Here is a 26,326-nt window from a genome sequence, read left to right on the forward strand (position 1 = left end):
GTACCAACCGATACTTGCCGGATGTTAATCACTGTGGAGAGATCGTACGTGCAATTATGCCGCCCTGCAAATCCCCTGCGGCACGTTTACGGATGTGTTTAATGGAGGAAACATTATTGCAGATAATATGACAAAAGAATCAATCACTGACAGTTAAACAAAGGTTCGTAGGGCTCTTGCGTAGGTTATGCAAGCCTCTTTATCTGTCAGACCACGTATAGTGAAATGGATAAGCACATGTATTTATGGAGAGGCGCCGACAAATTGTCCTTTACGTTCGGCGACAAGCCGAACGGCGTCATTTGCAAGCTCGTCACCGTCAAAGATCGCGTTTTCGCAGCAACCACGACCAACAACCTCTACCACGGGGAAGTGTCGTTCCGCGATGGCGCCTCTCCGACGCTCGTTTTCAAACGGGCCCAAATCGACGTCGTTGACCTAGCATCCAATTCCGAACACCTGTTCGTCGTCAATACTAATGGGCATGTTTTGAAAGTAAATCCTCAGGACATGAGTGTTGTAGACTCAATAATTCTCAAGGAAGAAGTAAAGTACTGTAGTCATGGGTACGTACATATCGAAGGATACACTTTTTCCACAATTAAATTTATATAAACCTGTTCTTTTTTGTTTTAACTGTTAATTATTATTTAATTCTCCCATACTCTTTTATTTATAATAAATATTTAGACTATTGTTCACTTGATGCCTTTGAAACATTCTTTTATTGATTAATTAGTAAAATTCTCTCTTATAATTGATCAATTAAATGCTTTGAAGTTGGGTACTATACTCTTATTTCTATATAATCTTTTATTTAATGTATAAAATATAAGATATATTTTTGTGTATTCTTATATAGACATTCCATCACTTACAATAAAGATATGGTATAAGATTTAATCCAACACACAAATAAATTTATTTAATTTTTGAACTTGTTGAATGTTTTATTGAGTGCTGTGTTTATCACTATTAGTAAGCACTTATACTTGATTATAGGAGGCATTTTATTTTATTTACAGATACAAAGAAGAAAATGAAGTAGTAAAAGTTAAATTTATTGCGGTTAGCGATCAAGCAGCATTATTTGTTACGGACAGTGGACAGCTATGGGCTAGTGGTAATCAACCACAGATAGATGTAAATAGTATAGAACCAAAAAAAGTTAAATTTTTTGAAGGTAGAACAGTGTCTGAGATTGCTTGTGGTTCTAATTTTAATGTGGCTGCTGTGAGGAAAACCACCAAACTTATGAAAGATGATACAGATAGTGAAAACGAATTGGAGGAGGAAATCTTTGTTAATTCTTGTCCACAATGTCTTAATAATGTTATGTTAAGTCCTGGAAGTGTAACATCATCAGACACATGTCTCACTGGTCTTCATGCACAGCAGTTCAGCGAAGATCGTTCGACAAATTCCATCAGTGCCCTGTCCACTGCCAGTAAAGAACATATTTCTCTGCCAGAAATGGACAAAAAAGAACAGCCAATTGAAATTGTTGCAAATGGCGAGGAATGTCTAAATAATTTAACAGATTCTGACAAAGATGAGAAAAGAAATGTTATATTTATAAACACAGAGACTGCTCGACAATTTCTAACTAGGCAACTATCTTGGGTTTCATCTTATGGAAGTGCCAAGGAAGATATACCTATGGAAAGTGTCGATCGATCAACGAGGTTGATAAAGCAAAATGTCTCGAACATGGCAAACTTAGTGTACGAAGGAGTTAAAAATGTAGGAGGTAAAGTTGTAACCTTGTCTAGACATATGAGCGGTAGTTCTGATATTAATGAATCCAAAGCTGATAGTAACGAACACTTAGAAGAGCAAGGGGATACTTATATAAAACCTGCAACCAGTTTGGCACTGAGCTTACGTTGTGAAGAATTTCCTTGGTCATCGAGTACTGGTTCCTCTGAACATGAATTATCCCAACATGGTTTGAATGAAAGGATTAATACATTATCTCGTACTGGTAGCAACATCCTGGCAACAGAACTTTGGACATGGGGTGATGTACAGTATGGACAATTGGGAACGGGAGATATTATTAAACGACCAAGACCAGTATTAGTAACAAAGCTTAGCCATACTGGTATCAGAAAGATATCTTGCGGTGCCTTCCATGTACTTGCTTTAACACTAGATGGGAGAGTATTTGCATGGGGTCGTAACAACTTTAAACAGGTGACTTTGCACACTATAATAGACCAGAGCGCTCCTCAACTGTTTACCACAAAATTATCTTCTAATGAAAGAGCTATTGATATGGCAGCTGGCAATTTCCACAGTTTAATAATGATGCATCATGGTTTATATTTTATAGGACAATCGAGGTAACTAAAACATAAATGTTCTTCTTTAACTAATTATTTTATTTGTATTTACTTGTAAATTTATGTATTACAATTTTAGTAAAGTTGGCGATATGTTTCAACTTGATATACAAAGCAAAGATGAATCAAATAGTCCGAGAGAGATTTTCAGTTCTGGACAATACAGTTGTTGTTCTGTAATAAACGAACCAGCAATAAATGTATCAGAAGATTTGATAAATGATCAAATTTTTTTAGAAGAAATGTTGACTGTTTATCAGAATCTTATCAAGCCGTTTCAAAAGAAAAGCGGTGTGACCCAGGAAGCTAATGTATATGAAACACTGTGTCGTTGTTATGCAGAGTTGATGCACTTCAGCGTTTTAAATGTCATAAGTTTGTGGGATTATTTTAATCATATTGGAGAAGCATATGAAGTCGCAATTGTTGCCAATATAGAGGAATTTACTACTGTATATAAATACTATTTGAATGCTATTTGCGATGTTATATCTCTCAGTGGTTTTATGCATATTGCAAAACTTATTGAAGTGCCACAAGTAGTATCAAATTTATTTGTACATAATTTAAAAATTGCTGATGTGGTAAAGCACAGCAATGAGATTGTTATAACAATGGCATTACAGCATCCTTTATGTAAATTAAATAGGTAAGTTTATATGTGTGTGTGTGTGTGTGTGTGTGTGTGTGTGTATGTGTGTGTGTGTGTGTGTGTGTATAAATATTATATAGTTTATATTGTTAACTATTATAATTTTGACTATAAGTAATGGCTTTCAAATAACAAGAAAATCAGGCTAATGAGAGCTATTCCGCGGTTATTGGTGCGACCATATATAAGATATTAGAATGTGAATATTATATACCACGTAAGTAGTTCCCCCCCCATTGCGCGCCGAACATCCGTCGAACTTAAAACGCAAATCTATTAACTACCGTAGTAATATCACAAATTTTTGATGCTTATAGCATCTAACAAGATCTTAATAATATGTTTAAAGACATATTAAAATCTTAAATTAAATATTAAAGAAAGAAATAAATTTAAAACTGAGAGAAATAAGAAATTTGTGAAGAATATCACGAGTTGGCGTTTCGTCCCGGCTTCCACTACTGGACTCATCAGTAAGGTAATGTAGGTAGGCGTCTAAGGTAGGCTCCCACTACATTACCTTACTGATGAGTCCAGTAGTGGAAGCCGGGAAGTAATGGCTTTGTTATTAAAATTTCTATAGAACAATTCATATCTAATATTTTATAAATTATAGATATAAAAACATGATTCATAGTTTAATAAAAAGTAATGGCACAAAAATGGGTGTAGAACGATTACAAGAAGCTCTTATAAAATGGGAGCAAGTGCACGATGAACAAGATAAACGTCAAAAAGAAGCGGAAGCTACAAAATTATTTTGGGAGAATTCTGGAAAGCTAGGAGAATCGCTCAGATCTCCCAGTAGAAGGCTCATTCGAGAATCAAAAGCATATTCACTATCGATACTTAATTCTGGTAGATTTTCATCGCATTGGTTTGTTTTATTAACAGATATTTTCATACATGTTACGGGCACTACACATACAATCCATCCACTTCAAACGTTATGGGTAGAACTCTTACCAGACTCCGAAAATGTACAGGTATAAAATGATTTTTAATAAACTTAATCTGATTATTTTATATTTTATTAATAATGAAAACTATAATGATATAGCATGTGTAACTAAAAACAACTCTTCATTTTTTAGAATGCTATATCGGTTGTTACACCAGAAGATAATTTTGTATTATACACTCCTACTCCTTCCGAACGAAATGAATGGTTACATGCCCTACAAAATACTATAAAATGCAATTTGCAACGAGTGATTGGAAATGTACCTCCATTAGTACGATCGAGCTCATTCTCTTTCACAAAACATAGTGTTTTTAAGGATGCAAAATATGCTGGTTTGTAGAATTTACTTCCATATTAAAAGATATTTCACTAAAGAAATGTTGCATAACAAAAAATGTTATATACATTTATAATAAGTCATCACGAATTTGTAGGACGATGGTTGAATGGTAAACCACATGGTTCTGGGAAATTAGAATGGTCAGATGGTCGTACATATGTAGGTCAATTTCATAAAGGTGTTATTCATGGTACTGGAAAAATGGAAATTCCAATGCAAGGTGTATATGATGGCCAGTGGAAAGATGGTCAACAAAACGGATATGGAACGATGAAGTAAGATTTATAATATTTCATGAAAATATATTTACACGGTTATTAGAATTTATTATTTTATAAAGCGATCACGATATATGTATGTGTGTGTAAACTTTTGATTCTAGCATATCAATTAATCTACAAATTATTCATAGAAAATTAATCATATGAGAATATTTTAGATACATCAATGGAGATTTTTATGAAGGATATTTTAAGGATGGATTACCTCATGGTCATGGTGTTAAAAAAGAAGGTCATTTTATGGCATCAATTGCATCTGTTTATATTGGAGAATGGGCCGCTGGTGTTAAACAAGGTTATGGAATAATGGATGATATAATGACAGGTACATAAATAAGTTAAAAGTAAACTACAAATGAAAAAATTTTAACAAAAATATGACAGTAATTCTATATAACTCTTTTCTTAATATCAAAATTACGTGCATATTATTAATAATTCATGGTGTTGTAGGTGAAAAATATCTTGGGTCATGGAGTAATGGTATGAAACATGGTAATGGTTTGATTGTAACACTTGATGGTATTTACTATGAAGGTGTTTTCACGCAAGATGTCTTGACGGTGATTATATATTTGAATGTTTTTTTTTATGTAAAATGTTTTTTTAAACGCGATATAACTTAATAATTTTGTTATTATTTATTAAAGGGTCATGGGGTAATGGTATTCGAAGATGGCACACATTATGAAGGTGAATTTAAGTCTGCAGGAATATTTTGTGGAAAAGGTACATTAACATTCCGAAGTGGCGACAGATTAGAAGGTAACATGAATGGTGCATGGAACGAAGGTGTTAAAGTTATCGCTACATTGCATATGAATAAAGCTAGTGGAACTGCGCAACCTAATTCAAAACCAGCGTAAGTAACACTATATATATTATTATACAATAATATTAAATATTTATATAAAAATTGTTTTAATAGTAGCAAATAATTATTAATAGTTAATTAATAAGAACAAATTTTTACATTATTCTTATCATTGTTAGATCTTTTGGAAAACTATGTGTATCTCCGGATCAAAAATGGAAAGCAATATTTAAACAATGCTATCAACAACTTGGTGTATCTGAATCAGTCACCAAAAATTTCAATTACAATGATAAATCTGTAGAAACGCAAAAAATATGGCAAAATGTTGCTAGTATAATAACAAAATCCCATCAAAAAACATTACAACGAAAAAAACTATCTACCAATACTTCAAATACAAAAGAAAGAAGCAGCGAAACTATAGATCAACTGGATAAGATACCAGGTTTTGGACGAGATAAACTCACTAATCAAACTTACAATGAAGTTCACAAGTATTTAGTGAAAGCTTTTGAAAGTCCGCATCATCCATTGGGCGCTCTGTTAACAGAAATCGCTGCGGTATATACAGCTACTTATGGTGGAGTAAGAGTACATCCGTTATTACTTAGTCATGCAGTATCAGAGCTTCACAGTGTTACAACAAGAATATATGAAATTATACTCCTTCTATTCCCGGCTCTTCCACGTTGTGGCAAAGAGTATATTCTTGAAACTGATAGTGAAGAAGAGTATGTATTGTAAAATTTATAAAAATTATATCTAAGATTATTTCAAATTAGTAACGCACACACATACTAATTTAAAGATATTTATACTTTTTAGGCAAGTCATAAGCGCTGCCACAATACTTCATCCAATATTACTGCCACGTGTACATTCAGCACTTTTTGTATTATACGCCTTACATAATAAAAAGGAAGATGATGCATACTGGGAAAGATTGATGAAATGGAATAAGCAACCTGATATAACTCTGATGGCGTTCCTTGAAATTGATCAGTAAGTAATAAATGTATATATAAATTATATACTAATTGAACAAAATATATTGTCATACAGAAATACTTTTTATACTAATAAATTTTTATTTAACTTTTACAATTGCTTATATTTTCTTACGAAATTGCAGGAAATTCTGGAAAACTACAAATGTAATAGGCATTTCAGACAATTCATTACCATATCAGCATGAACCATATTTCAGTGAGGCTATAGAAACTTTACAACAACTTAAAACGACTTTTTCACCTTTAGAAAAGCTATTAGTGGTCAGAAATACATTTGAACAAATGACACAAGTACGAATACATACACGATAATATTAATATTGCTATTCATGTAACTCATTTAAATAAATTATTTATATTAACACATTTTTCTATGCTTTTAATAATAGGCAGTACAAAAACAATTAGGGTCTACATATTTATGGACAATGGACGAACTATTTCCAGTATTTAGTTTTGTTGTAGTCCGCGCTAGTGTATTACAATTAGGAAGTGAAATACATTTTATCGAAGACTTCATGGAGCCGTATTTGCAAAATGGAGAACTTGGCATTATGTTCACTACTCTTAAGGTTAGATATGATTGTAACGTATAATATAAAAAATAAGAACTATTTAATAAATTTCTTTATACTTTGCATTGCAAAAAACGAGCGAAATCTAATTAATTAATTTTATTATAGGCATGTTATTATCAAATATTACAAGAAAAAACGAACATGGGTGATTAATGCAATGTTTCCACAAATATATGGTACAATAAAATGATAAATATATACGAATAATCAATGTATATGAATAAAATACATATACATGAGAATAAATTATACTCACGGAAACACAAAACAAGATGGACATATAAAAAGTATGTATTTATATTATAATAAACAAAAGTGATAATTTGCATTTAGGATAAATAATAAATATAAGCTTTAGCATTATGATTATGTAAAACCAAAATGTGATTTTTTATCTCAGATGAGATAGGAAATGGCATAACATATCAGTTCGTTTTGTCGTTATAAAGTGTATAACGTTTACTATTGAAATTTAATTATCATTAGTTAATTCGATGTTCTGCAAATAACGCTTACACATATGAGTCATAGAAATTAAACTTCAATACTTCCAGTTATCTATTATTTAAGGATACCGCGCATTAAAAGCCATAAAAATGCGTAGCTCAATATTGTGATAAGAAAAAAAGTTGGAAGTTACCTTTATTTATATATCGCACATTTTTCTTTTCTCCATTATAATGTTAACTTATAGAAACACTTAGAGAAAGCTTTTTAACATTTACATATGATTGCTTATCATATTTCCTAATTTGTAAATACACTTTTAATACAAATTCTCTTTTATACAATTTACACACATCCATATTCATTTTAATATCACTTTCAAGATTTATTTATTATAATTAAAAAATTAATTATATACATGCCATATATCGTATAACTATTGTAATACAAATTAATAAGGGAGGAAATTACTATTCATGAAATAATTTAAATTGTTTCTAATATAATCCATATATAAAGAATATATTTCTATCTTGTAATTTGTAAAAATACATACTAGATATATCTTTGTTAACAAATTCCATATATAACCCATTGAAATATATGTATGTATAGTATTGTAAGAGATGTAATACATATATATATATATTCATTAATTAATTAATATTACATAATTAACATATATGTTAATTAAAATTAACGTTATAACTTGTTTAAGATATTTACAATAACTTTAAATAATTAATTATTTTAAACCATTTCACAGAATATGCATATATCATATTAAGAAAATTTTATTTACAAATGTTTAATTGTGCTGTTATGTGTTCTATAAATTGCCTCTTTATTTTTATTTACATGTGATACTAGTTAAACAAAACATTTCCTAATAACTAGCATGTACCTGAAACATATTCTTTATATTAATCCAAAAGAGCTCGTCTATTCAATATTTATATTTATTATGAATGTTAGTTATTTTATCTATTTTTCAAAAAATTATACAATATTACAGAGAATCATGCGATAATTAATTTTCTTTTAAATTACAAAAGACAGAAGATATTTCTAAAATGTTTCAAGTTTTTAATGTAGATTATCATTTATCTACATCTCAGCAAGATTAATTGCACTGGCTCGGATTAATATTATGAATATATATTAATTATTTCCAATATGCTGTACAAGTTTTATAATACGTTTGACGAAGCCAAAATTAAATCAAAGTGTTATTAGCATCAAATAATATATGTATAAAACATCAAATTCACATTCGAACGCATTTAATTAAAATATGGATCAAGTACAATTATATATTAGTTATAGTAGTAAAAGAAATTTTATTCTTTGGTATAGTAAACATTCCAAATATTCAAAAATAGTATACATGGAATAGTTATTTATTTATATATAATAGTATTCAAAAAATAATATAAGTAATGTAATACTAATATTGTATGCCATATTAATATTACAACAAATAAGATTATTAAATCGATATATGTTGAAGATATATACTTTTAAGTTTTTATTGTCAAAACGCAAGTGTAAAGCGATTAGCTTATCATCAAAAGCCCATTAGAGAAAAGTTTGTAACAATGATATATAAAATGAATCATGTTTTCTAAATGACATAACAGTGTGAAGGAATATCGGCAATTATTTTATATACTAGTAAAAATAGTACACTTAAAAAAATAATAATTTGTACTATTAGAAATAAAAGGAATACGATCATGCAAATATAAAACAACGTAATAAAATCTATGCATGATCATTAATGTGTGTTAGTTTAAGTAATTATATTACTATATTATATGTCCAAGAAATTTATTTTTAATGTTTTTTGGCAATATATGAAATTCTTGGAACGCTATGAACACTATGTATCATGAATTTTTAAATAAATAAAGACAGAATAAAAATTTTTTTTTAATAATTTGGAAAATATTCCATTATTTAACGTGAAATAAAAATAGATTATAATAGATTTGAATATGTAATCGATCGATTAATGTTAACAATTGTTTATTCATCACCATTGTAAAAAAATATAAAATGGTCAAATACATGAAAATACATGTTTTTTTATCATTAAAAAGAAAACTACTCCATACACACATTTCTCTGCTCCGACCCAACTTTACACATCCTTTCGGCACATGCGTGGTCACGTGAGAATTGATAGAAATCGTGAAGTGGTGGACTAGCACACGCAAAACAATTGGGACTATTGGTAGGGATAAAGATAGACGATAGAACTGGTCACTGGATACAATTGAGGCTGAACAGGAGAGAGTGAATAGGACTAATAGGAGCAAGTGCTAAGCAAAATGAAAATCCGATTGTTGTACTGAGTACAGTGCTGTTTTGAAGATTTTACGATCCTCACGATAAATGTCAAACCCGGATCATAATTGTAAATAAAAAAAACGTTCGTAAACGAGTTTTGTGGAGCAGTATTCTTGTAACGGACAAAATAACGGACGTCTGGAAATTACGTCGCAATATAACCAGAGTATAAACTAACCTCTTGACATCGAGGCATCTATCAAAACACGAAGGAATTTTCTACAGCACGAAACGTTTACTTCTGGAAAATGTATGTAATATTCAATCATTGTAAGGATATTTTAAGTATCTTTAGTTGTACTTTAGAGAACAAGTACTTAACAATTATTATATATTCTTAAAATACATATATTATATCTTAGAATACATGATAATTATATATTTATAAGTCGCAAACTTAAATAACGTTTGTTTTTAATGTAGAAGTTTGTCTTTTATAAAAAAAATCACTGGCATAAAGAAATCATGTCGAAACGTAAATTTGATGATATGGAAGGTGCATCTAAACAACCACTTAAGAATTCGCTAGACTCTGATGAAGATGACGACGAAGTAAATGAGGATACCTATAATGTGATGAATGAAGATGAATTTGAAGGTATCTTGAATTGGATATGTAATGTTATAGATAAATCATATGTTATGTTTATCATTATTATCATTTTATTGTTGTCACTTTTTATTTTGTACAAGTTGATATATAACTATGGAATAGCTTAATTACATCTATTTAACAGGTACAGAAGATGGACCCTCAGCACCAGAAGCAAATGTAGGATTTACAGCATTTAATATGAAAGAAGAGTTGGAGGAAGGTCATTTTGATAAAGATGGCCATTACCTTTGGAAGAAAGAGAAACAAATAAGGGACAATTGGCTGGACAATATTGATTGGGTCCAGGTAAACAAATATATAAAATTTGCTTCTGAGAGAATTAACTAATACACTGTATAAAAATGCAAAATTCTTATTTTGTACAAATTTTATATTATTTCAAGAATTATATTGTGGAATTTCAGTGTTTATCATTTCTCAATAATTCAATGAATTTTAAGTATTCGAAAAATTTTACACACATTTTTGTCATAGGTCAAACCTAGTTCCACCACTAATATACAAAAGAGTACCAAGTCAAGTGAAAATTATGGATTGGGAGATAGCGATAGTGACGATGAGGGAGATATTATGTTTGATCCTATTCCATTGTATAAAAAAATTTTAGAATATCTTAAACCTGGCGAAACTGTTTCAAAAACTTTATGCAGACTTGGTAAACGCAATAGAACATATGTTCAAATTATTGCAAATAAATAATGCTAATTGTCCCAATTCAGGTAAAGGGAAAAAGAAATTGACTACAGCTGAAAGATGGAAAAAGAAAAAGGAATCCAAAACAGATAAGAAAGAGGAAGATCCAAATTCTGTTAACATAACGAAGTTAACGGAGCTGGCAAATGAATTATTAACACGCACTGGTAATATGGACATATATCAAGAAAGTTATGAACAAATAAAAAAGAAGGTAAAAACATAACATATATTATATATAGTATATAGATTATTATCTTCAATCCTTATAGTACACATACAGTAAGTCATTTATGTCCCTGGTTAAATTTTATCACTTTTAGAAATATGTAAAAATATTATTAAATAATTTTTTTATATATCCTTTAACATCTTTAGAAAATATTTATAAAGTTATGTATTTAAAAAATGGGAAAGCTAGAAACTATTATTTTGTCAAGTGCTCCTAGTATTTCAAAGAAATGTGCAAGACACAAATGACTCAATCGTGTGTATTAACAATTAATTATAACACAATTATAAAATTTTTTATATTTTATAGATTGAACAAGCAGATAAACATGCACACCCTTCGAAACAAGAAGCAGAGCTGGATATGTATGCTGACGATTTTGATGAAAAGGAAAAGGCAAAACTGGATGATGCTGATAATGGTGGGTAATATAACTTATTAATGACAGATATTTTCACGTTATTATTGTTACTTTTCATTCTTGTATAGAAATTTTTGTTATCTGTATATCATATCTATACATAATATGTATTATATCATACAGAAAAAACAGCGGAAACAAGCAACGCGGAAGAAAATACACTTCTAGAAGAAAACGTAACATGGGATTTAAAATGGTCACAAGATGAAAATGCAGAGATACATGGGCCTCATACTAGTCAGCAAATGCATGCGTGGGCAAAAGAGGGTTATTTCAAAAAGGGTGCCTGGGTCAGAAGAACCGGACAGCAAAATCAATTTTATAATGCCGCTAGAGTAGACTTTGAACTTTATCTGTGACATTTTTGTCTAATATAAAAAATATGAATAAACAAATATAAAAATTGTCTAAAAATTTGTCAAATTACGCAAAACTTCTGTGAAAGTTACATATACGATAACATTAATAGATGTTTTTACACGAAAAAATAATAGATTATTATAAAATATATCTAAAGTGATTATATACAATATAAAACATTATATTAATATATAAGTGGCTCAAATTATACATTTTAATTATTTTAATAAAATAGCAATTTATTTTAATTGACTACATTTTTGAAAGTTTATTTTATATTTATTTGCAAGAAGAAATTCAAAACTCTGAAGAAACCAAATTATTCCAGAATTAATAAATTTATATATATGAGAAAATTTTTAATTGATAAATATAACGTATAGACACACGACATAAAAAAAATTTTCAATTTATAAATAATTTATTTTTTATTTAGTAAATCGCGGCAATCATGGCGTAGTTATGTGACTGCTGTTTGTACTAAAGATCGGGTTCAAATTCATCTAGAATACACATATTAAATTTTATTTGATTATCACCTCGAAAGGTAAACCGCTAAGAGAAGTATCTTTATCATAATAACCTCTTCTCTAAAGCCTTGTGTCCACGATGCTAGAACTCGGACCGAGTTCTCAGATGAAGGAAGAATTGACCAATCATATTGGTCACGTGACCAATGTGATTGGTCAATTCGTCTTTCGGTCCGAGTTCTAGCATCGTGGACACAAGGCTTAATAGGCCGTTCAAAACTGTAGGTTTTGGTATATCAGTTTTATATAGTATGTGCTGAAAAGGTCACCACGTCTCTGACAAAAGGCAATTTAACCGAAAAAGATTAATTAGTAAGTGAATTAATAATGTAAAGTCAATTAATAATGATATTAGTAATAATGTATATATGAATAAGATGAGACATTAAAAAATTCGGTATGCTTTAAAATTACAAATTGATTCATAAATAACCATTTCATGTAATTTTAGAAAAGTCTAATTTCAAAATACATAACTTTATAATAAGCGATATTTAAAGACGTTAATTTCATTTCTTCGTAAAAGTGCAATGTCCCAAATTATATTTAACCTATTATTTTTTTAAAACTATACGTTACTATACAAATGTTTCCGTAAGTTATTAAAAACCATCTGGTACTTAAATCAAGATATAACTAAACTCATATACTTCAGAGACTCTTGCGCATTCCTAGGGGAGTGGGTCGCTGAAATTTATGGTCCTCGAAGCGTGGTATTTTTAAATAGGATTTTATATCCCTAAAATAAATCTATTTGTACCGTACACACACCATACACACATATATACAGTATAGCCGTACATCTTTATTTATCTAGTAGAGCGAAACTCTTCCTTGATTCTTTATATTTATTTTGTATGTTCCAGATGGGAAACGCTTCCTTGGAGCAAAAAGTAAAGTATCTTGCCAGAAATAAAAAGAATATGATAAGACTGGAAACTTTTGTATTTATTTATTATGAAAATAATAAATAACTCACCCTTTTTATCTGTTATGTAGGCACATCTAATATGTAGATGCAATATACATATATATAGTTGCTCAATCTTACATCGAGTTAAACGAAAGGAGGAAGTTACATGTATTTTGGCTAACACACAGACCACGAGGATTGTGCAAGAAAACTATAATCTATGAGACGGAAAGAGGAGTATAAGATAGAAAGTAAGAAAGTATATCTAAATAATAAAAGACAAGCGATATTGCATCATAATGATAAATTACAAATTGAAACTATAAGCTTTTATTGCGTGTGTGTAGATAATTGGCACGTTTTTTTTTTTTTTACTGAATATAATTTTATTAAACGTTTTGAACATTTTTCTTAGCAATGTACGAAATTTTGTATACGTAATTACTTAAAATATTATTTTAAGTATTTCGTGTTGACGCAAAAATCGTTCAAACACGAATATCTGAGAGTACACGTGTGCATGCATATATATACGTATAGATTTGTATATGTTGTACATACAGAGGAACTGTTCCCAATTTTGCGTCACTGCTCCACCGAGACTCTTTGATTAACTCGAGTTGATTTTTTCCCGATGAAAATTACATTAGACACCATTCGCGTCCACAATTTTTCAACGTTTAATAATAAACAAACTCGCTGTAACGTAGCTTTTAATTAAAGTTTTATTCAAGTAAAGTTTACTTGAAATTTACTGAAGCGCGAGATTTTAACACGTACTACGTGACTGCAGTTCAGTTCGAAGAGACTCTTTAAATTTTAATTGTTCGCGATATAATGCAGAGAACACTTCTCTATACGTTAACGTTTTCTCGATATTTTTATTAAAGAGAAATTGATTTTTAATTGATTTAAATTTCGATTAAATAAGAATCTCGCTGTGCGAAGCGTACTTGGGGACACCCTGTGTAAGCGCGTACATTTTCGTAAGTATAAATCCGTAGCTCATCTTGAAAGGTCAGAAGGACTTCAAGCGCGAAGTGTTAAACTAGAAGTCCAAAGTGTCTAGACTAGATTACAGTAAGAACTATGAATCGACACTTTTTCTTGATAACTACACGAGTCGATCTTTTTATCGGGAGAGTGGGTCTAAATATGACTACGTTACTAAAAAGTGCGGTGATACACATGCAATGTACAATGTACCGTCGCTCATTAAAACGCAATGTCTATCGTGCATCCAACAAGTTCATTAACAATTACATGCTTCTCTCTCGTAATCAAGATAGAAAATATTCATTAAACTGGATCGCTTATGTGAATAACATAAATAAATAGAGAAGCACCAAATACAACACGGTCGTGGCTGGAAAATATTTGTTCTTCTCCAAAGTCACACTTAACGATAAAAGAGAATTTCTTGCTCAACATTTTTTCTTCAAGTAAACCATGTTATTCGTTGTGTTATAGTAAAGAATATTAAAAAATTCAAACATAAACAGAATGGCTTGCATAAAATCATTATTCCAATTAGGAACCTTTCGATCAGCGATAGATTATTATTTACAAATGAAATGACGCGTTCGCGTGCAATTAGAGCAATAAATGTCATATATGATGCTACAAATGGGATCTTTAAATTTCAAAAATCATATTATACTTGTATCATTGAAAAAGATAAAAGTAATGAAAATAAAACTATATAATAAAACGCTAATTTTAATATAAATATATCGTTAATAATAAATAGTTATAAATAACTATAAATATAATGTTTAATTTAACAGCAAAATAAACGATTTTCCGTTTTTTTATTGAAATTATTAAATATATTATCTCACACATTTATAAAAAAAAAAGAAAAAACGCTTGCGTAAGATACATTAAATTATTCCTAACTCCAGATTTTTAACGCGTAAAATAAACTACAATACAAAAGTAATCGTGATTTCTGTTTTCTTTTTTTTCTTTCAGTTTTTCATCTCTTCAATCGGCACATCGATCAACGTTCTGCCGAGAACGCAAGTTATTCAGATTTGCTACGGAGATACGGAGAGTGCACGAAGCAAAGTAGTGAAAAGGTGTACATTGCATTATCCACGCGACGAGGGAACGGTACTTTGGTCTTCTTCTTTTTTTTTTTTCAAGCTTGAAAGGACGCAAGGCAATCGGAGAACACAGGGGGACGTTCACGGACGAGGGCGGAGACAAGGTAAGAACGACACATACGAGCAATACGAATCACGTGCCGGTCTCATAACGCAGAGACGAGGTGTTTCCTCGCGCGAACCATTTTCCGTCGGCTTATTTTTACCGCGGCGACTCACCTAATCGCCTTTATTCCTATGGTCTCTCGAATGACCCGAGTTCCTCGAGTTCGAGTCGCCGGGAATATTTCGGGAACGATGGTATTGCCGTTATGAAACCAGCGCCGTAGAACACACACGCACGCACGCACGGGGGACAAGTAAAACGGGCACTCGCATGTGTACGTTTACGCACGTGAGGGTACGTCGTGATTTATCGGCGTTGGAACGGTTCGAATACTTTTTTACTTAGCAGGAAACTTTTCCGTATAGGCTTACGGCTGTCTGTAAATCACGAAGGTGATAATAATAAGGTCGTTATAACGTTTAAATGCGTAGTGCGCACGCGGTGATTTATCGGCTGGGGATCCGTCCTTATTAATATTTTAACAAGCTGATACACCTGTTACTGTACTTTAATTTACATGGAAATAAACTCGAGAGAGATATTTCTTACGGAACGAAAAAAAAGAGAAGTTGTTTTCGACCGTTCTGACGCCAACATATACATCCGACATATTACACAGGTTGTATGTACGTACAAAAATAGCCGCCGTGCAGCAGCGGCACGCCTCAAACGCATCGAAGTCTCCGAAGTGTGGTTTCGAGGGGAGAAAAGGGGGATACTCGCGGCTCCGAGAAGAGGAAGTGGAGGAAGCGAGGAAGGACGCTTGCCGAGGCCTCTATCCCTCTTAGGGTAGCTCTGGTCCCGCCAACCCCTCTCGGAATGAAGCGCCTCTCCACCTCCCTCGTCTCTTCCTCTTGGTCGTTCTCGAGACGAGATGTACGTAGCATGACTAACTACCATGACTAACGAGTCAGGCGAAGTGCCACCGAGGAATCTTGGCTAACCGAGTGAAAGAGAGATAGATGGATAGAGAGGGGTAGATAGACAGAAAGAAAGAGAGAGAGAGAGAGAGAGAGAAAATACTTTCGGATCGAATATTTCATGCTTCGCTCAAGGGGTGGTCTTCTCCTTCGTATCCTCGAGAGAATTCTTGAATTATCTGTATGTGTGTCAGAGATGAATGAATAGATGAATGGCGCCGGAGATGTGATTAAAGGCGCGAACAACGTGAGAGGGCGACAGATACTAAAAATAAAAATTGTTAAGTCACGTGCGTTACTCGAGCCGCGCGTTTATAGACCAAAGGTTTGCAATGTATATGTATAATTAAGTAATTACTATATATAGGCTCATATATATATATATATATATGCATATGTATGATATAACTCGCACCTTGAAGTTCTCAGATCTTATACATTTCCGACGAGTTTTACTGCTGTAGATGCTCGGAGAGCTCCTCACAGTTTATTCGAGGAAGTTGAGATTTTATCTGCGATGATTACTTAGAGAGACCGTAGTTTATAATCGTGATGAAGTGAACCTCAGGATTTCTATCTACGAAACAAACGTATAAATGGAAATGCCGATAGAAAGGATCTTAGTCGAAGCTTGAGCTGCATGGATGTATCGCGGATACTTGCTCACGATTTACGCTTAATCACGCGATTTGAATAGTAGAGAGAAAGCGCGAGCGAGAGAGAGAGAGAGAGAGAGAGAGAGAGAGAGAGAGAGAGAGAGAGAAAGAGAGAGAGAGAGAGGAGAAGAAAGAGAGAAATGCACAGAGATGAGATAGAGAAATGGATGGAGATGAACATCTAATGTCGGTAATCAAAGTTGTAAATTGGATCGGATTTAATTTCCTTCTCTATTCTTGTTCCTTAATGTTCAAGTGACAAAGAAACAAAGAGAGACGCGACTTATACGTTCAATTAGAATTTTAATCTTCTTGATTATCTTTCGTTGAAAATTAATTTAGTGTTCGTGTACACAAAACATTTTATTAATCATTGAATGCGCAAATTATTTTTGTTGAAATCTAAATGACTCGCAAAGTAAATTGTGCATGTATAAAAATAATAAAAAAAAAAATTTAAGGATGTAATTACGTTGATAAAAATATATGAGGAGAAACGAAATCCGTAGATTATGTCTCAATATGGTCCTTTTTTATGATGCTTGAAATTGATCATCTGCCTTAAAATAAAATCGAAGGTTCAGAATTTACTGACTTTTCCTCTCCTCTCTTTCTTCTTCTGCCTTTCTCCTTTTCGTTCTCCCTGTTTCTCAGTCGTAAAACTCCTCGCATAATCAAAGAAGTAGAGTCGGTCGCCGACTTCCGAGTTAAACTACGACGATCGATTGCGCATTCCACGTCGAAACTTGAAGACTTAGCGAGCCAAGAAGAGCCCCGTTTCGGCTACCGAAAGCAGGAAGGCTCGTAATGTAACTCGCTAGGTCAGTGGACCGCGCACGGAAAGCACGTTAACAGGGAATTTTCATTCAAGCTCCTCTTCCTCTCTCTCTCTCTTTTGCTACGCTTCTCACTTTGGGGTGGAATGAATTTTTCAGAGCGCCAAGCGCGTCCCAGGACGAAAGGAGGCTTACGAGAGAAGCCTGCACACGAGAACATGAGCTCTGAATGTTTCGTTCTAATCGCATTAAAGCTAAACGCTTTTACGACCTTCGTAAATATAGTTTCACCGGTTTTCTCCTTCCTCTGATCCTCTCTTTCCTTTTCTCCACGCAGTTGAGTAACATCATTTTTTTAAACGGCCGTCAGGCAGCCGTTCGGCGCGAATAAACGTTGATGCGAATCGACAGAGATTGCAGACTGGGAAAACCGTGAACGTTCTGAACAGGAAGAGAACGGCGGTTTCCATACATTTTTTATGACACTATTCGCATATCGAGCGACGGCCTGGGAATGAGAATCATCTCTCTATGTTGTCTCATTAGAACTACTCCGTGTAGCTGTGTATCTCAAGGAAATTGACTTTCCACGATCCACGAAGGAGGATAACTTACATTTCGCACAAACTATCCTATGTTTCTTTAATATTTGCTGTTAGTAATTTCTCGAAATTTATGACACCCAATGTTATTTTGATAGCTACGAAATTAACTCCGCTCTATTTCCTTATTGATGTTCCCCGTCGCCGGATCAATACACATATAACGAACTTCCTTCATCGTGATAATAACGTCTACTCATTTATTATTGAAAAATTAATCGTACGGAAGAATAGAATATGTGTGTGATGAGATTAGGAAAATATTATCTCGGTACACTTTTCTGACGCTTCCATTTTAAAGTTTATCGTCTTCTATTCACTTCGAGATTCACCAAACAAATGTTGACGATTTAAAAAAGCTTTAATTTCTCTCTCTCTCTCTCTCTCTCTCCCTTTAAATTCTGTCATTGTGAAAGTTCAAGCTCCCGACTCGTAGTAGGAAAATGCGATTCAGTAACGAGACTTAATCTCTGGATGCTGCAAACTACTACTACTACTACTTCACTACTACTACTACTACCACTCGAAGTTGCCTTACAAGCGGATCCAATTAGGAAGTTTTGCATATTCCGTTAGGTTTCGTGAACGCGGTGCGTTTGGAGGCGTGCGCAAATATTAAAAAAAAAAAAAAAAAAAAAGGAAAGAAATACACATACAAATAGGTTCTCAGGATCGTAATCGCAGATTCGCGTAACGATTGCCTTTGTCGTTTACGACGGGGAATGCACGCACAGATGGGTGCACACGTACCTTTATCGGTGTGTAAAACGGAATCGCTATAGCGAGTCGCGAGTACGAGCCTGTTCGATGATTCCTATAACGGAAACGTACGCACTTTATTCGTACTGCATTGAGTATATTTTCGTATTCAAAACGTAACATCTTTCTTTTCCAAACTTAACATCATAAATTAATAAATAAATATATATATATATTTATATTTATATTATTTATATTTTTCGTATATTTTATATTTGCTTATGCTTCGTATAAATGTGTCCTTTGTAGTTTTATTTCCTAAATATATTCGGTGTGTAATGTGCTTACAGAGTAAAAGGTCGTAATTATTATTGCTTCAATTTACAATACTTCGTACAAACGAGGGATCCCTCCCTCTGTCAGTCGCAAAAGAGGGAAAGAAGTCGAATTCGCGACTTATAACGTAATTTGCTCCCTTAAGCGTGTTTCGTGTGGAGAGGAAACGTGTTAACGTAACTTTTCAGCAAACAACTTATCGCTCTTTTATTAATATCGTTCTCGATTGGAGCTCAAATTTGCAAACTTCGAGCGCTCGAGTATCCGGATATTCGTTCAATTTGAATGCGGGAATAAAAGATCAGATATATCTATGGATAGCAAATGGACTTTCAATCACTAATATCGGAGTCAGTTTTTATAGCCAGCGCTACATGTCAAAAAGTTGAATAATTTATATTTACCGTACATTTATTATTCGAAGAAATAACTTGAAGAAATTCGTGTATTATAAGTAAAGGTATTTGGATACCGATACTCAAATACTTACGGATACGTATATATACGAAACCGAGTCCGAGCTTAAACGAATATTTCAGATACTTCAGTATCCGAGGCTGGGACGGGAGAAGGGGGATAATAAGAGCTGTGTATGAATCAACCCTTACGGTTGTGACGTAACTGGCGATAGTTTAATTGTGAACCCCCGAGTCTGGAACGGAGAGTATTAATTTCTAGATATAGCTAGTAATCTCTAAGAGAACCTTTAATCGACTAACGCGACGCAGCTTTGATTTGTCACTACTTGTTCAAACAGATCCGACAAAACGAATGCTCGCCGGGCAAAAATCGGGCCACTGCATTCGCACTGAGCCAGCGGATTTCGAACTCGCAATCCTCGCAAAATAAATACGGGTCCCTCGTGTGTTCTCTTTCCCTTTCATGACCCGGCCGGTACAACGCACTCTTGCGCTCCCGCACAATTTACATTCCGAGTCAGATTGTGTTCCCTCAGTGAGAATGCATCCTGGCTCTCTCTCTCTCTCTCTCTCTCTCTCTCTCTCTCTTTTTCACTCACTCACTTTCTCACTCTCATACTCTCTTTCTCTCTAGCAGCGACGCAACTATCTCGGAAGACATTTCATTTTCACTCGTCCACGGTTGCTTCTGTTTGTCCTGGGGGGATAATTTCAGCGTGTTGCGCGTCGTAATCCCGCCGGTTTCTTACGAGCCAAAAGCACCACCCGTTCTCGTTCGAGCAACAGAATTTTGGATAAATCGCTTTTCCGACGACGACGACGACGACGACGACGACGACGACGGTATCGATCATTCTTCCAACACCAAGTGGAAAGTAATGTCCACCCACAATCTCGACGCCACTCTTGCGTCTTACCGCGGTACAAACTGTGTCTGGAACACGGGATGTCGTTTTTGTTATCTTCTTTCTCTTCCCTCTCCGTACTCATCCGTGCGAAAGGACATTACCGTTGCTCAAACGTTTAGCCGTGCTGAAGTGCACCTGCAGTTCGTTGGTTCTCGTATGCAATGAGACGTAGTGTGACCGATAATGAGAATTAACACGGGTATATAGGGCCGATGCAATCGTTTCTAAACGATATCGTACGTCGCGTGAACTTAACGGTCGAATGACAATTCGAAGTGTCGTGTAATAAACCTTTCGTATTTCTCGTGCCATTCTCGCGGCCACTCCAAGTACCAACGCACACACCCTGGTCCTCTCGACACACATATATACGGGCGGAACGCCTCGAGTATCAAGACGTCGCGCCGAGGCAATAATCTCGAGACAGTTTCAGATAGTTAAAGGCCCGTGATACGGAGTCGACGGCGTATCTGGTTCCACCCAACGACTAGACTATTCCCAGATTCGCTGATTACCGCCGCAGCTGGACCCACCAGCTTACGTATTACGACCGCCCGACTCCCCTCATACAAAGACGACGTGCGGTTTCTCGGATAGCGGTGGTGGTGGCGACGGCGGCGGCGATGGCGGTGCCGTCGGCCCGTAATCGTAATCGTACTCGTAATCGTAACCGTAGTCCAACCGTCGTAGAGCGTTCGATCTGGCGACAGGAGGACTACGTGCGCGATAAAGCGATAGCACTTCCGGAGGCTCATCCCGCAGATCTGTCACGTCCGCTACTGCGTACACCCCTTCCTCCACTGGAGGCTGCTTGCCCGGTAACGTAGGCTCGACGATGTCGCGACGTCCAGGGCGCGCGTACCGCGGCGTCTCGTAGATGTTCGTTTCTCGCGATTGCGGGCTGTAATCCGTCGTCGTCGTCGTCGTCGTCGCAGCCGCCACTTTGCCGCGTGGCGAATCGTACGAGATGTCCTCGTTGTTTCTGGCCAACAGTCGGCGGCTGTACGACTCGGCGCTTTTGTCCAGCCCGTTATCACTCCTACCGACGTAGACCAGAAACTCGGGACGATTCGGCGCCGCGTACGCCAATGATTGTCTCTTCCTCTTCGCGCGAGTTAGCCGCGCGATCACAGTGAGCACGGCCGCGGCCAGCAAAAAACAACCGGCGGCCGACAGCGATAGATACAGGGGGCTCAAACGGCACCGCAGGGAGCCCTCGGAGAGTGCGATCAGCGCTCTGCCGGCGAACTCCTCGTCGCTGCAGACGATGTCGTGGGTGTCCAGCTCGAGCCGTGTCTCGTTCCGACGTTCCTCGGCGCGGATCACGTTCCACAGCCAATGCACCGAACAGTTGCACACCAAAGGATTGCCGCCGACTCGTAGATGTGACAACCCGTCGACGGGGAACTGCGTCGGCTGCAGAGTCGCCAAACTGCATCGACGTAACGAGACCCACTTGAGGTATCGAGCTCCATAAAGAACTCGCGCCGGCAACTCCCTCAATTCCCGATTGCCGTCCATCGAGATGCGCTCGAGATTCACGTTGTCAACGAAGGCCCGCGCGTTCACGTTTGTGATCATGCAGTCATTCAGTTCCAAGATTCTCAGCTCGAACAAATTGCGAAAAGCTACGGCCTCTAAGTAGCCGAGAGGATTCGTGCTTAAAACGAGACCCGTCAGAACGTTCAATCTGGCCAGAGCGGCCGTAGGCACGGAAGTCAGATTGTTCCCGGATAAGTCCAGATACCGGAGATCCGGCAGACGATCAAACGCAACGTCGGCGATGTACCTGATGACGTTGTTCGACAGATTTAAGGAGATTAGCGATGGTAACGATGGCAATGAATCTCGATCGAGCTCCAGGATCAAGTTATCCGACAAATCTACACGCTCGAGGCTTGGCGCCAAAGCCAGATTGTTCGTTGGCACTTCCAACAGCGAGTTCTTGTTCAGAATCAGAGTCCGTATTTTATGCAGGTTCTTCAACAACTCGTCGGATAAACTCGTGATCGAGTTGTCGCTTAGATCCAACACTTCCAGCTCGCTGGTGGACCTGAACGCCTGCTCGGATATCTCCGAGATATTGTTACCGGCCAAGTTTAATTCTTTCAAAGACGTCAGTCCGTCTAAAGCGTTCCTCGCCAAAGTGTGGATCATATTGCTGCTGATGTTAAGCGTGATCAGATTCTGCTGCATGCCGAAATTCGCCAAACCCAACGTGTGAAGGAGATTCGAGCTCAGGTCGAGGCTCTCTAGATTTCCGTAGAAGCCGAAAGTGAGGTGGACGTTGGTCACGCGATTGTTCGACAGATCCAAGTGGCGGATCTCCGGGTTTAACTGGATCGGTACGACCTCGAGACCGGCGTAGGCGCACGAGACCCGTAAGCTCTCGTCGTCGCATCGACATCGTGCCGGGCAGAGGCCACTAGCCACGACTGTCATCACGGCAGCCATCGCTATCGCGATCGGCAGCGTCGACGGCGACGACGATCCTCGTGATGCCATTCCATATGAACTTCTTCTCTCGGACTGGAACTGCCCTGCGACAGAAACGAATTACGAGATTATTAGATTACCGTCAACGAATATATACGAATATTAGAAAATACTCGAGTAGAATATGTGATAACCATAACTGGAAAATAAGAAAAATACTTGACTTATATTTTGCCTCAGTGGGCCTATAATTCTTGGATATATCTATTACCGAAAATAGAATTCGAAATAGTTAAACCATTTTTGAGAAATCTAGCGAACGGACCAATGCTATAAAATTATTGAGTAATTTGTTATGATGTATTACTTAATAATTGATATATAATATGGTGCACAAAATCTCATGTTATTTACTTTACACGTAACACATTTATCTTTAACAAAATTGATACAGAACTGGTATATAGAGTTATTTACCTAAACCTGAAAAATGAAATTAATTCAACAGTTTTTATCATCTTAAAAACTATTATATCAAAGAAAATACAGTTGTGAACATGAGATATTCATTACAATAAGAATTTATCTGAATATCGTGACAATATTTATAGACTTGCACCTCAAAGCGTAATAGAAATTGCTGCGTCACATCGCGCAGCGTTCCAATTATCTCTTTAATGACAGACAGTTTAATGGTATTAATTGCGTGTTAATTTCGCGTTTCGAAATACTCTATCAAAATTCCACTTCTTCAATCGGACTGACGGTAGCACTATCATTACAACCAACGAGGTCGCGATAATGTGAAATAATTTAATTGTATGAGAAATTTAAAGGGACATAAATCAAACCGAAATACGTCGAAATACGAGCACGCACGTTTTCAGCCGTATCCAGGCAATTAGAAAACATTTATTACACATCCTATCGTGTTTGTTCGCGCAAACGCGGCAACATTCTTCGCGCTTTATACACTACATACCGCGGCGTGATTATACGAACGATATATCCTTGTATCATGAAGCTGCGGTAAATGTTTCGAATAAAACCCGCCGTTAGCTGAAAGACCTTTGTGAACGCCGGGTAAACTCGGCGAAAGCGTAACTACCTTTTACGTTCGCCGGTTTGCCGCACAAGCTCGATGCAAGTTTATTTACGGACACCTGCACGCTCATTCGCGTTTAGATTTCGCGCTGCCTGCATCGCCGACTCCTCCCGGGACATGTCCGACACGGCGCAGTTTGTACGTCAACTTCTTTTTTTTTTTTTTTTCTTTCTTTCATGTCACGCGGAGGGTAAATAACGCCACCCACTCGTAACAAAAAGAGGAAAATAACACAACTGGCTGCGAAAGAGGAGTGAATATTAAATTTGCGCCCATACATCCTGGCTAAATTTATTGCACTCGGCTAATTAAATCGACAACGAATCTCACCAAGCGCGCGCCGCTTTCACCTGGCGACTTTTCACCTGGCGTTTTCGACGCGATCGTCACCTGTCGCCAGGGCAATCAGGTTGATTAGTTCAAATTATCGCGAATTGTCTAGAACGCGTTCGCACGTAAAAGATGAAAAGGCGAAATTCAAATGTTCAACATGGTATTAATTATAAAAAATTAAATTCAAGTTAAAATAATTTTATTCAACGTAACTACGTGCGTGTGATCGATAAAAGCCATTTATTTTAATAAAAATATCGCGCAATATGTTATATTAATTAAATAATTTTATTATGTACAGTTATTATATATTCTTTTAATATATATTAACAATACTTCTCTCTTCCGCCTCGCATTATTTTATATATATCATTGTATATATATTTTCCTGGTATTATATCTTCAGACGAAGAAACAAGTGCAACTATCCTTCAAAGAAAGTTGGAAGTAACAAGAAAACGATACGTTTGCCAACGGCGCGTTTATTTCTTAGGGCATCCTTCCTTAGTAAATTTATCCGCAAAACAAGCAATTCGACGAGTTCGTATTTCACGTGAAAGTAGAGCGTGCTTGGTCTATTGCGATAGAATTAAGACCTGAAATTTACTAGGTGACGAGATAAACAATGCCCGGGGCCATTAATATTTCGTTAGAACTCTTACAAAGGTACAATGTTGTAATTTTATTTTAAGCATTAGTACAATTAATTTACAATCTCAAGTAATTTAAGACGTATCGAACAGAAAAAAAGGAATGTTAAATATTTGATTGGTCTTTCATATTGTTGACGAGTATCATATGATACGTGCGATTAAGTGCGAAGTAATCTTTAAATAGATAAATGATTTTTGCGAGAAAAAAAACTGCTCTTTACAAATCGTCTATATTTTTTTCGTCGGATAGACATTTTCTAAAACGAAAGGCAAAGCGCTCTTTCTCGCAATTGGTTCTGAAATTCCCGTCTAACACGCATATAACTTGACCGTCGATTGAAAATCGATACTAGATTAGCCTATCAAATTAACCGCGAGTGCTCCATATAATGTATGTAGCCCCGTAATCGGATGCAAAAGTGCTCTATACGCGGAAAACACGGCTCGCGCTGAGAGGTACCCCGGAAACGTTACACATGGCCGCGAACTAACAACAATTTGCGATCGTTAACCCATGCCAGCGTACGAATCGACACGGGGTACGCGTGCATCGGAGAGCGGGATATTACGCATTGCGCCAACGATAATTTCGATCCCTGCATCGCGAGATTTCTGCCAAGAGATTCTTTCCCCCCCCTCCGCGCTGCCCAGAAATTTCCCCAATATCCTCGTTTCAGTAAGTGCTTGCCGCGCCCTCCGGTAATTTTTCACGTCTCTT

General features: G+C 35.6%; 3 protein-coding genes across 3 annotated transcripts; 2 read left to right on the plus strand and 1 right to left on the minus strand.

The window, feature by feature from the left end:
* Nucleotides 1–225: 225 nt before the first annotated feature.
* Nucleotides 226–7,203, plus strand: Als2 (Amyotrophic lateral sclerosis 2). Its single transcript, XM_018548339.1, has 14 exons — nt 226–566; nt 1,026–2,345; nt 2,425–2,994; nt 3,614–3,983; nt 4,092–4,293; nt 4,396–4,576; nt 4,741–4,907; nt 5,036–5,145; nt 5,233–5,444; nt 5,576–6,130; nt 6,225–6,401; nt 6,532–6,700; nt 6,799–6,981; nt 7,093–7,203. Exons 1-14 carry the CDS (start codon nt 226–228, stop codon nt 7,138–7,140), a joined length of 4,605 nt encoding a protein of 1,534 aa, XP_018403841.1. The 3' UTR covers nt 7,141–7,203.
* A 2,360-nt stretch (nt 7,204–9,563) lies between these two features.
* On the plus strand, nt 9,564–12,224 carry holn1 (CD2 antigen cytoplasmic tail-binding protein 2 homolog holn1). The gene is made up of 7 exons (XM_018548340.1): nt 9,564–10,036; nt 10,210–10,384; nt 10,524–10,687; nt 10,877–11,057; nt 11,122–11,309; nt 11,637–11,748; nt 11,872–12,224. Exons 2-7 carry the CDS (start codon nt 10,252–10,254, stop codon nt 12,105–12,107), a joined length of 1,014 nt encoding a protein of 337 aa, XP_018403842.1. The 5' UTR covers nt 9,564–10,036; nt 10,210–10,251; the 3' UTR covers nt 12,108–12,224.
* A 7,483-nt stretch (nt 12,225–19,707) lies between these two features.
* Nucleotides 19,708–23,586, minus strand: LOC108780612 (protein artichoke). The gene has a single exon (XM_018548376.1). The coding sequence runs from the start codon at nt 23,584–23,586 to the stop codon at nt 21,646–21,648; it is 1,941 nt and encodes a 646-aa protein (XP_018403878.1). The 3' UTR covers nt 19,708–21,645.
* Nucleotides 23,587–26,326: the final 2,740 nt, after the last annotated feature.

The sequence above is a fragment of the Cyphomyrmex costatus genome, unplaced genomic scaffold, assembly GCF_001594065.2.
Source record: "Cyphomyrmex costatus isolate MS0001 unplaced genomic scaffold, Ccosl1.0 scaffold72, whole genome shotgun sequence".
In the NCBI taxonomy this organism is placed as follows: domain Eukaryota; kingdom Metazoa; phylum Arthropoda; class Insecta; order Hymenoptera; family Formicidae; genus Cyphomyrmex; species Cyphomyrmex costatus.

Coding starts and splice junctions, on each gene's coding strand:
- Als2 (XM_018548339.1), top strand. CDS start 226: ATGGATAAGCACATGTATTTATGGAGAGGCGCCGACAAATTGTCCTTT. Junction 567..1,025: donor GTAAAGTACTGTAGTCATGG/GTACGTACATAT, acceptor TTTTATTTACAG/ATACAAAGAAGAAAATGAAG. Junction 6,982..7,092: donor TTATGTTCACTACTCTTAAG/GTTAGATATGAT, acceptor ATTTTATTATAG/GCATGTTATTATCAAATATT.
- holn1 (XM_018548340.1), top strand. CDS start 10,252: ATGTCGAAACGTAAATTTGATGATATGGAAGGTGCATCTAAACAACCA. Junction 10,688..10,876: donor ACAATATTGATTGGGTCCAG/GTAAACAAATAT, acceptor TTTTTGTCATAG/GTCAAACCTAGTTCCACCAC. Junction 11,310..11,636: donor ATGAACAAATAAAAAAGAAG/GTAAAAACATAA, acceptor TATATTTTATAG/ATTGAACAAGCAGATAAACA.
- LOC108780612 (XM_018548376.1), bottom strand. CDS start 23,586: ATGGCATCACGAGGATCGTCGTCGCCGTCGACGCTGCCGATCGCGATA.